General features: G+C 42.6%; 2 protein-coding genes across 3 annotated transcripts; both read left to right on the top strand.

Annotated features, from left to right (window-relative positions):
- The first annotated feature begins 117 nt into the window (after positions 1 to 117).
- LOC125977008 (evC complex member EVC) lies at positions 118 to 5262 on the top strand. 2 transcript variants are annotated; one of them, XM_049733110.2, is made up of 21 exons: positions 120 to 234; positions 391 to 491; positions 566 to 679; positions 763 to 849; positions 979 to 1205; positions 1294 to 1378; positions 1486 to 1584; positions 1713 to 1841; positions 1902 to 2063; positions 2140 to 2356; positions 2654 to 2802; positions 2964 to 3062; positions 3124 to 3336; positions 3429 to 3538; positions 3640 to 3841; positions 3915 to 4139; positions 4225 to 4360; positions 4439 to 4541; positions 4601 to 4727; positions 4802 to 4898; positions 4972 to 5262. In XM_049733110.2, the coding sequence occupies exons 4-21, from the start codon at positions 781 to 783 to the stop codon at positions 5121 to 5123; spliced, it is 2601 nt and encodes an 866-aa protein (XP_049589067.1). In that variant the 5' UTR covers positions 120 to 234; positions 391 to 491; positions 566 to 679; positions 763 to 780; the 3' UTR covers positions 5124 to 5262. The 2 variants fall into 2 exon arrangements, with proteins under 2 accessions (XP_049589066.1, XP_049589067.1); XM_049733109.2 differs by having other exon boundaries at positions 118 to 491.
- A 1550-nt stretch (positions 5263 to 6812) lies between these two features.
- On the top strand, positions 6813 to 10871 carry minar1 (membrane integral NOTCH2 associated receptor 1). The gene is made up of 3 exons (XM_049733976.2): positions 6813 to 8800; positions 8961 to 9173; positions 9237 to 10871. Exons 1-3 carry the CDS (start codon positions 6821 to 6823, stop codon positions 9429 to 9431), a joined length of 2388 nt encoding a protein of 795 aa, XP_049589933.1. The 5' UTR covers positions 6813 to 6820; the 3' UTR covers positions 9432 to 10871.
- Positions 10872 to 10928: the final 57 nt, after the last annotated feature.

The raw sequence follows: 10928 nt of genomic DNA, 5'->3' as shown, positions 1-10928 counted from the left end.
TTTAATATTTGGATTTTACGTAGTCTCACTAAACTTATCTATTAAAGTAGCCTCTCTTTTCTGATGCATGACCAAGAAAATGTTTTTATTTTGAAAGCTAATGTATTTTAGTTGCTGGTTGGTCGAAAACGTTGCAGAGATTTGAGCTGGTAAAACTTTTGTTGAAGATGCACATTAGTTTTGCTGGATTCTTTTGTAAGAATTTAACATTATGAAGGTGGGGATATGCTTAAGGTAACAATTAGAATCGTGATTTTATTGTGAGGCTTTCATCAATATGCTATTTTGTGCGGAACTGCGCCCACAGAGAAATGTCCGAGCAGAATTTACTAGTCGAATGCGGTACTGACGTTTTAGTCAATTACGTTGAGTCGCTGCACGTCTACACAGGATTGTTGACAGTGGCTACAGTTTGTGGTGGACTAACGGGAATATTAGCCGCTGCCCTTTTCTATACGTTTTGCCTGAAAACTTTAATTTTGACAAGACAGGTAAGCAATCGCCAACATTTTTTCCACCCATTTTACGCATTTCAACTTAGTGCGCATTTATTGTATTCCACCAGGGGCACAATGCAAGAAGGCTACTTGAATCTGATGATGGAGAAGTGGAAAACATCACCAGTGATCATGCGAGCAACAACAGAAAAGAAGCCCCGCCTGCTGCAACTAATGACAAAGTATTATATGTCTTTTAGATTTTTAACCCGTCATATGGTTAACCGTGTGTCTTCATTTTATTTTTTCATTTAATTTGGAACAGGAGAAGAAACAGGAACCGATGAACAGTGATGTTGCAGCATTTGCATCAAGAGCAAAAGTGGTCTACCCCATCAACCAAAAATACAGAGTAAATTTATAACTGCATAATCTATTCGCACACTTAAAGATAACCGCCCACTTTCTCTATTTGTTTGCAGTCGTGCTTGTATTATAATATCTGATGGTGTCTTGTTTCATTCAACAATCTTTGTGGCAGCCTTTAGCAGACGGAGCATCCAACCCTTCTCTTCACGAATGCTCCAAGTTGCCGACAATGCCAAAAGAGGATTCGTCGTCGTCCTTCACAGAGGGAGACTCTCTAAGTCAAGATCTGGACAACGATGACGGCAGCCAGTTCATCTCCTCCTCATCGGTCCCCAAGAACCTGCAGAACCAGAGCTTTGTCAGGGTCTCCCACTACTCCTACACACTGACACAAAAAGGGTAGGTTTTGTGAGGCTTTCAGAATTAAAGATGTTAACATTCACAGGATGTATGAGTGATTTTGTCTTGCTAAATGTTTCTGTTGCAGTTTTGAAGCAAGGATCAACCTCCATTGTTTGGCCCTGAAGGATGTCGAACAGCTCTGCGCTCAACTTCTGGAAGAAAAATATACTGTGAGTGTTTGTCATTTTATTCCTATTACATAATTTAAGAGGCAGCATTTCATGAACATGTCTTAGTACTGGTGATATTTACATGGGATAACATTTTCCTGTCTTAGATTTACCTTCAAATGGTAAAAAAAATATTTTGCAGTCATTTTCCAAGAGACAAAAACGATGCAGACTTCACTAAGCGTATTCTTCAAGTGCAGCAAAAGGTAACCTTTTAAATTAAAAGCAATTCAAAAGGAATTCAAAGTTTCAACAAATAACTGCATTTGAAATTGAAAGAATACAGCCAGGATTGATTTTTGAATCTGTATGAAAGCATGCACTGTTATTTTAGGAATTGGAGGAGCTAAAGAAACAGCTGCCAACAGCCCATACTACCAGTGATGATCATTTGGATGCTCCTTGTACTTTGGAGGAAATGGAGAGATCTCAAAAGAATATTCTAGAAAGCAGCCTTCAAATGGTAATAATTAATTATTCATATCGGAACGAGATTCTTAGTGATGTTCAAACCTTTTTGCAGTCCAAAAGTTTCAGCAAAGTGGTGGAGGAGCTCTGCCAGCATGTGATGAAGAGGACCAGCAGTTTCCCTGCAGATGAAGCACTTGATGCGACAGTCGCTCTCAACCAGACTCTTGTGTTGGTCGAGAATCACCTCATGAAAGCTCAAGAAACTCAAATAATGGTTACCAGTTGGCTGGTTTTTATTTTTTATTTAATTTAATTTTTTTTTTGACTAACCTGGTGTTCTTCTTTTCCAGCAAATTTACCAGAAGCTGTTATGGTGGGAGGAGCTGACAGGGCTTCTCCAGTCCCAACCTGCCTTAGTCCAGCAGGAAGCTTCTCTGAGGCAGAGCTTGATGGCTACGGCCCTGGAGCAGCTGACCAGCGAGGATGTTTTGACTTTCAGCTGCATGGAAACGATACTTTCTCAAGTGCAGCACGCGCTTACAGAAAGTCTTCAACTGTGCAGAGAGGGTGGGGTGAATTCTCTGGTGTACTCGGCATGAATTGTGTGTATGATCATAAAAATGTGACAGCCAAGGTTATTATAGTTCACAAAAATTAATACTGAAAAATAAATATTAATAAGTAAAAATGAACTGAAAGCTGAAAAACCCTCTAATGTATACGACAAAAATGTCTTAATTTGTTTTTGTCTTTTTCAGTTAATGTCATTCATAAGCTTTAATTTTTAATATTTATTTCTAATTTGAATAATATTGTCATTCTCAGTTTGTCATGTTCAATTTAAATCTTTTGGGCACAATCCAGATTACATAAGGAAAACAAAAGAGTTGCTGGCTGAAAAGTGTAGCAAAATGGAGGCAAAGCGAAAAAAGCTTCAGAGGAGCCAGGACAAGGAGAGAAGTCGTGTGCTGGAGCTAAGGCAAACTCACAGTGACCCAGAGCAGCTTTCGAAGGTAAGCACATATTTGGATGGCAAATGCGCAGTCATGCCAGAGACCCATTTTTTTCTTACGATATACAAGTCGTCAAAAAGTTAATGTCCTTTTTCAACCACACAGCTCCAATAGCTGTTGATATTAATTGTGTATATTTTCACCCTATTCATCACCTTTAGGAGTTTCAAGAGCTATTATTAAAACAAAGGCAGAAGCTTTGTGATTTGGAACTCCAACAAAACGACCGGATGGCTGACAACCTCTGCAACGTTTGGACAGTAAGTACTGCACAATATTTGTCACAGTAGACATTTTATTTCGACCACATCTTCTCTTCAGAAACTCCGCAGCAGCTGGTCAAAGAGGCTCCAAGAACGAACCAAAGACATCTTTTGCACGTCTGTTACCGCCCAGTGCAAGCTGTCTGCTGAACGCTGCCAAGCGCTGTGGATGGACGTAGAGCAGCAGTTTTCTGCACATCAGCAGCGGGTGGAGACAACAGCCAGATTGCAAATGGAGCAAATGCAGGCTCAGATTGATCAAGAACGACAGGTACAGATACCAAACTGCACAATCCATATTTATAATTGTTGTGCATTTTCTGGACTGTTCTCCATAGGTTTCATTGACTCATTTTTTTCAAGGTATGGACTGAGTCCACAGCTCTAATGCATGCCAGCCTCAAGCATCTGAAGAACCAGCAGATGAAAATCCTACGAGCCATGGTGGTCAGTCAGAGCTACACACTTAACAGGTAATACTGAACGACCACTAAAAGAGAGACGCTCATGGCATCCTCCAGGGTCAGTCCTTAAAGTTATGTTCATATTATTGTCCAATCGGACCTTTTCTCAGTCAAGTGGGGGAGTTGCTGGATGAGAAACATGAGCACCTGCTGGCATGCGTGCAGCGCCACTTCATGGCCAGACACTTTTGTCTACACCTGCTTAAAGAGATGAGACTTTCCAAGCTGAAGGTTCTGTCTCAGACCGACTTTCGGGCTTTGCTGATGAAGGAGCCTGCCACAGTCCACTCCTGTGTTGATTCAGCTCTCAAGGTAGGGAGAATATTGAGAAATCATCCATGACCATCTTGAATTACTTTTTGTTTTCGTGACCTCATAACAATAGGACAGCAGTGCTAGCCTAGCAGAGAAGCATCTGGTTCCAGAGAGTCAACTGGTGAGTCATAGTTTCCATCAGGAATTTTTGTCGGAGTTGGAAACAGGGACAGAGATTCTTCAGAATCATGCGCAGTTGGTGCTCGGCAACGCCCTCAGCCACGGCATCTTACAACTGATGGAAAGCCGGCTCTCGGAATCACAAAGCAGCTCTACGGATGAAGACGACTTGAAGGTGTTTTCTCAGGGAACTACAGATTTTTTTTTTCCCAGTCCTGACATAATGACGAATAATTTCTTAATACCGTTTCCCCTTTTAGCATCATCTAACAGAGGCTGCTTCTGAGAGTGTATACGTGACCAAAGATTCTCTTACTGCTCTCGTCCAAAGCTACTATGCTAGCTTACAAGATATTGCTCAAAAACTGCAGCCACCTCAGTCAAACACGAATCTTGGTGAGACGACCACACTGCTAAATTCTTATTGCATCTTTTGACAGAAAATTTGGTTTGAATCATATGATTTCGATGCAGATGTGACCGAGGAAGCCTCCAGTAGCAGTCGGTTGAACAAAGCGTTGATACGGGAATTGGAGAACTGGGGAAGGAAACCCACCTCTGCTAAGTTTCAACAGAGGTACAAGAAGCATAATAATTGTTTAAGTGGCATCGATGACGTTTTTTTTTTTCTTTTAGGGTTGAGGTCCACAAAAGGAAATTGTTAGAGCATTGCGATCTGGAGCAGGAGATGATGTGTGAGGAACTGAGACGAAGAAAAGTAGCCCAGACTCAAACGTTAGAAAGGATCAATGGACTACTACAGGTTAGTCAATATAAAGCAGATCAGACATAAGATGTTTATCAGTTCCGTGAGCACCGTGTTCTCGTGTCCATTAGGAGGCAGAAAGAGGCTTCATAAGTGATTTGGCAGCATTGGCTCGGGTTTCCATCCACAGTCCAGACATAGAAGACAGCGATGAAGATGACAACGCGGGTAAGCCCATGTTCTCTGGTGGGGGAAACCACGCTCATGCTTTGCTTGCTCTTCATGAATTCATGTTCCACAGGGGAAGTGAATGCCTCTATAATGGACCTTCTTGCCCGGAACCCAGCCCTAGATCCAGCCTTGAATCCATCACTGACTCCAAGTGTTGTCACTCCAGCCTCATCAAAACTGACAAAAAAGAAAAAAAGAGATCCAGAAGCTCATATCAGTTAAAAATGTTTTTATATATTTGGTATTGTACAGTCTACTTGGTCTGAAAGGGTTATGTTTTAAATACAATACAATTTTCCCATGCATTTTTTTTCCTATTGCTGTATTTCCATCCATCCTATCAATATAGAATCTATTGAAATGTTTGATCTTGTTCCTCCACACCAAACACATCCTTTATGTTTCTTGCTTTATGCACTGGTGGACAGCCATCTTGGAACAACAGGAACAAAACAATATTCTCTCAACTGTTTCTATTATTTTGGAAGCCGAGACTTGCATATATATTGTCCTCATTACACATTGCAACTTTGTCAACATTTGTCTCATTCCACAGCTTGTTTGCTGCATTGATTCTCCCATTGGATGTACTTCTCTTGAGTTACCAAGCAAATTAGCAATGTCAATTCGGATTGTGGGAGAGTGCAACCACTCAGATGAAAGCCTTGACCCTCCCTTGTCTTAATGGGGTTTTAAGTACAACACTTTATGGTCTATAATGCAGAGTAATGGTGAGGTCTGGGACGACTGGAGCAAGGCAGACACTTGTGTTTGGAGATGGCAATCCAGCAGGCAATCTAGCCCAGATTGATGGTCTATTGGTGTGTAAAGTGTGTCAATTAGAAGACATCAAATTTTAATCTGCTCTTTTTATATTAGCAAATTGCTCGCATGACCTGGATGACACCTTGGAGAGATAATCTTTTGAGTAAGGCATCCTGTCAGAGGGTGTGTTACTCTGAAGTCATCCACAAAGTGGCTGCACTGATTTTATAGGTAATGACACTCAATAGTGGCAAGGGAAACCATTTTGCATGTATATTGAGGTCCCGTAGGGGACTGCAGCGACTTGTGGGAAGATGACCTGATTTCTAATTTTCTCTCCTGCTTGAGCTGCGGACTCTACGGCTACAAACACAAGAGACACACCAAAGAAGGAGGGTAGTATGATTTGGACTGGATCTAATTGCATTATTTTTTCACTTTTGACGGACGCATGAGAGGCTGAAGTCGGTATTTAAAATATTCAGGTGAGTGTGGATATTCGTTTGTATGTCCTTGATGTTTACAACGTCGTCGTGTGTCTGACGGCACTAAATGCACTATGCGCGTGTGGCAAATGGACTGCACGTATGTAGCACATTTATATTTTATATTATATTATGAATCATCTGCGAAACATTCAATGATATAATTTGCTGCACATACTCTCGCTTTCATTCTTGAGCATTTACTTTATGTCAAATGAAATAGGAATGTACCTTGCAACGCGTCACAGTGTTGGAGTTATTTTAGGGCTCCCAAATAAGGTCGTTGTCTAAATTCACACGAAAGGTTTTTTGAGGTAGTGCCCATTTTTCTATCATCTGATAAAAAAAAAAAATTCAACATCAGTTTCATTTATTTTGCAATTTATTCCACCACTAAATTTAAGTGGTAATGCTCTGTTTTTGAGTTTTTTTTTAAAAGAATCAACACGTTCTAAGGCAAAATAGCCTACAGCAAAATACACACATATTTTGTCAATGCAGATGAACAAACTGTATTTTTCTTACAAATACATTTTTGCATTTCAAAAAGAAATAGTACACACAAGAAAAGTGGATCATCATTTTTAAATAAGGCACATTGCTGTGAATAGTATATAATTATTATTTGTTTTTTTAGATTGCTATGATTTATTTCTCAGGTGGGCAGCCATGGCAAACCTGCAGCAAGAATACCCTGGAGTCCTCATGGGGATCCTTGAAGAACTGGCTACCATGCGTCAGTGGTTGACCTTCCAGGACCTTTGTCGTATGGTCAGCACCCGCTTTGACTTGGAACACCTCATTGAGCTCAGGAGTTTGTTGTTTGCTGCTGCTAGCCAGGACCCCTGTTTTCCAGCCACTCTTTTTAGAGATCGAGTTTCCACCAGGGGACAAGGGCTGTCACCAATAGGTGTCGCTGCTGACATCGTGACAATTTTTAACCTTATTCAGATGACGGGTGGGGCCACTGATGACAGCCAACCAATGAGAACTCAGACGGTCCTCCCTGTGGACCAGTCCCCAGGTCCCAGTCTGCCCGGGATCCACCACCTGAACGTTCCGAGTAGAGAGAGAGTACGCACTCACTCTGACTCCAGTGCAAGTCTTATCGACAAGCACTTGCTCTTTCCACATTCCAATTATTCAGTGCGTAAGCGTGGCAGTCTCCCCCCCGATCCCATCTCACTTGTATCGCCCCCTCCCGCCAGGACGCGGGCTGTGTCTTTCGACTTGCCTCACACCACACTTTTGTATTCCAGTGGACAGATCCCCGCCAAGACCATGAAGGATATTTACCTGCCTTTGGAAACGGACAGCGAGTCAAGTGGCGATTCAGCTCCGGTTGAGGTGTTTGAAACCGAACAGGAGTCATCAATCGACCAGAAGAGAAACATCTTTAAGAAGGACTTCCACAATCAGCCACCTCTCATACCACAGGTGACCGTCAACAGCGAGTCTCCCAGTCCCAAGAGGGAGAAAGGCTTTGACAATCACAACTTTGAAATGATCCCTAACCCTTACCCTTCGCCCACCGCAGTCCAGCAGGCTCCGGAAGAGCGGACCAAACATGAAAGTCTGGATGACCTGCAGGACTCCACTTATTTCGGACCTGGATCGATCCCAGAGCGGTCCCAGAAACACTTGAAGCCTCCCCGAGGGCAAAGGCCCATCTGGAGTAACAAGAGTCACAGTCTGGAGGACCGGATCAGCCCAGCCGGCGTTGGTATGGGACCTGAAACCCGTGGTGGAAAACTACAAAGGCGATCAAGGCCCGCTATGAGCAAAATGGGGGGTTCTTTGGGGGGCGAGATTGGGGACATTGAATTTGACGGAATGAAGGCTCAAGGAACCCAGACCGATCCTCCAGACACCCGGCGTCTCCGTAGCTTGGTCCATGCAGACCGCCTGTCCTTCATGACTTCTTTGGATGATCCAGACTTTGCCGATGATGACATAAGTGCCATCTTCCGCTTTTTAGATGACATAAGCATGTGTGGCTCCACGGGAGTCCTGCACCCTAACGATGGATCCGGGGCGCTCAACCAGGATACCCCGGAGGCCAGACGGGGCCGCCTAGGCCAACTCCAAAGGCTTTTCCATTCTCTGGAAAGCAGCGATGATGGACTAAAAGCCAGCGTGTGCAAGCTGCTGCTCCGTATGAACCAGATCGAGCGACAGTTGGAATCGCTAAATGATGTCAAAGCCGAGATCTCTCAGGTCTTGTCTGCTTTGCAGCGACTGGATGAAAAGATCCCGCAGCCCGCCATCGATGGCGCACAGAGCAGCGGTGACCGATGGCTGGAGCCCCTCAGCGGCGTGTCCTCCTTCATGAGCCACCCCATCACCCCCTCAGAATCATCTGAGCCTCAGCCTTTATCTGTATCCGAGCATCTCTTTCCTGCAACCAGCACTCATAGTCTGGATTGGAACAAATGGAAAGCTCCTGGGGAACAGACAGACAGTGGTAAATGTCAAGGTGAGACAAAAGCGGGCAAAGACGGAAAAGCGTCTCGTCGCGCCTCGACAAACGAGCCCGGGGAGAAAGGGCCGTCGGATTCCAAGCGATCAAATGTGTCAAGCATGGCAAAAGACTGGATGGTGACTTTCTCCAAAATGAAAGGTGGCAAATCACAAGAGAAAACTGGACAGGTGAAGTATTTCTCTAACATATTTGGATAACTCCAGTTCACCCGTGACTAAGTGGACAAGCAGTACAAAAAATGGTTGGATAGATTTGAACAGTATTAACAGTCGTAAAAGTGTAAATCTATAGTATTTGATGACAATTTGAGGGTAATTCTGTTTCTAGGAAGAGCAGCCAAGCCGAACTGCCAGACTTCTTTCTCAGAAGTCGTCCAGCTTGGTGGAGCAAGTATTTAGCTCGTCCTTGTTTGGCAACAAAGAAAGCAGCCTGACTGGGGGCCTCGCCGCAGGAAAAATTATGGACCCCAGACTGGCTGAAGCGAGAGGAAGAGCCGTGTGGACCGTAGACGAGCGAGAGTCACGAGTCTCCCCTTTGCAGGTAGTTTTAATTGAATGACTCTTTCCAGATTATTGTGTAAAATGAAATGATAATGTCACGCAGGGTCGTGATTCTCTCAATCCTAACAACATGGAGTTCTGGATGGACGACATCTACACTCCGGGCTATGATGCGTTACTCAGGCGTAAAGAGGCTGGCCAACGCCGGGCCAAAGTTTGCAAGTTGTTGGCGCTCATCGCTGTTGTACTTGGTATCATACTCATCATTGTCATTCCCATTTGCACCATGAGATCATGAGAAATTGCGTGAGGACATTTTGCACATTATTCTGCAAGAATTGCTTCTTTTCACCTACAGTTTTCATTTCTTTATACAGGCTGCGTAAATTTAGTTTGTAATACTTAGCAATCAGTCATTTTCCCAATCCCTCCCAAGTGCATACATTTTTTCAAATATAGTATGTATGCGATATTGTAATATATTTAATACTGAGCCGTTATCGCAGATGTATGAATGCCTTCATCAGCATGCGTTTCAAATATACAATTTTCTCTTTGTTTTGTGTTCATAAGCCTCATCTATTAAACCGGAGAACGCAAGTATTAAATCTGCACAAGGAATATTTGTATTTTAGCGTCAGGTTTCAAGAAGATTATGTCTTGCTGCTGTTGATGTTGCTGCTGATAATGAATGGAAGAGGATAGGAAGTATTTTCCAGGAAACTCTCTTAGAGGGAGTTTCCACTTGTAATTCAATTGATGGGCTGTTTGGAGTGCATCCTGGCGCATTAGCTTCTCCCTCCACTCACCGGACCAAGGTTTTTCCCAACATGCCGACTCAATAACAATTTCATTTAACCTCCCCTCACAGTGATGAATGTGGTTTTTACTGTGTGAAGGTCCATTTTGTTAAAACGTCCAGTTAACCCAAGAGGCTTAGACTGACTTTCAGTGCCAGGCTGTTAATCGTGACTTAATGCGGCCAACAAATACACATGAATCTTGTACATATTTTCCAATCGTGATATGATTACAAACCATGGTCTGTGTGTTTATATGACTAATTAATTTTGCATTAAAGACACCGTCATTTACTATTTGTTTATTGTATAGAAAGACAACAAAATTCGCAATTGTTAATGTCACTATGTATCATTTGATATGATGGACTTTCTTTCTTTAAGAATGCTGTGCTGTATCCAATATTTTTGATACAACTATGCATATCAGTTTACGGTGCACATTTTCAAAACATGTTTTCTCTTTCCAGACTTAAAATGTTGCCTCTTGCTTTGAGTGCACAAATATGCACAAGGTCTAATGAGAGTGTGTTTTGCTTTAGCACATCCTACTAAGTGGATGTGCGTCCACCATGCGTTCCCCGTGAGAGTGTTTGCAGATCCATTATACCAACGTTGCCACTAAAGTGTAGTCAGCACAATATGCAGGTGCTTTCTCTAAAACTCGTGTGCATTAGTCTCTTATTGCCCTTTCTCCCCCTTGAGACGCTTTCATGAATTTTAGACATTGTTGTTGCAGTCTCAGGTAAATAGGCACTTATTGTAAATGAAAAAAAAAAAAGCCTGTAAACAGAATATTGCAGCACAACTTGGTGGTTGGCAATGCTTGATGAAAACAGCACAAATGAGTTCATGTTGCCTGAATGAAAATGCCTTTGCACTGTATTGAATTATATGATTCACACAAACAATAAAATATTGGTGAAATAAAAAAAAAGATGAGGGGGAAATTCGTCATGTATTTAAGTTTTTATCACACAAAATAAATATTAATA

The sequence above is a fragment of the Syngnathus scovelli genome, chromosome 11 (assembly GCF_024217435.2).
Source record: "Syngnathus scovelli strain Florida chromosome 11, RoL_Ssco_1.2, whole genome shotgun sequence".
Classification (NCBI taxonomy): Eukaryota; Metazoa; Chordata; class Actinopteri; order Syngnathiformes; family Syngnathidae; genus Syngnathus; species Syngnathus scovelli.
The sequence above is the reverse complement of the archived record's forward strand: the minus strand, read 5'-3'. Positions and strand labels throughout refer to the sequence as shown.

Coding starts and splice junctions, on each gene's coding strand:
- LOC125977008 (XM_049733109.2), top strand. CDS start 312: ATGTCCGAGCAGAATTTACTAGTCGAATGCGGTACTGACGTTTTAGTC. Junction 3,063..3,123: donor ACCTCTGCAACGTTTGGACA/GTAAGTACTGCA, acceptor TCTTCTCTTCAG/AAACTCCGCAGCAGCTGGTC. Junction 4,899..4,971: donor CGATGAAGATGACAACGCGG/GTAAGCCCATGT, acceptor CATGTTCCACAG/GGGAAGTGAATGCCTCTATA.
- minar1 (XM_049733976.2), top strand. CDS start 6,821: ATGGCAAACCTGCAGCAAGAATACCCTGGAGTCCTCATGGGGATCCTT. Junction 8,801..8,960: donor CACAAGAGAAAACTGGACAG/GTGAAGTATTTC, acceptor TTCTGTTTCTAG/GAAGAGCAGCCAAGCCGAAC. Junction 9,174..9,236: donor CACGAGTCTCCCCTTTGCAG/GTAGTTTTAATT, acceptor AATGTCACGCAG/GGTCGTGATTCTCTCAATCC.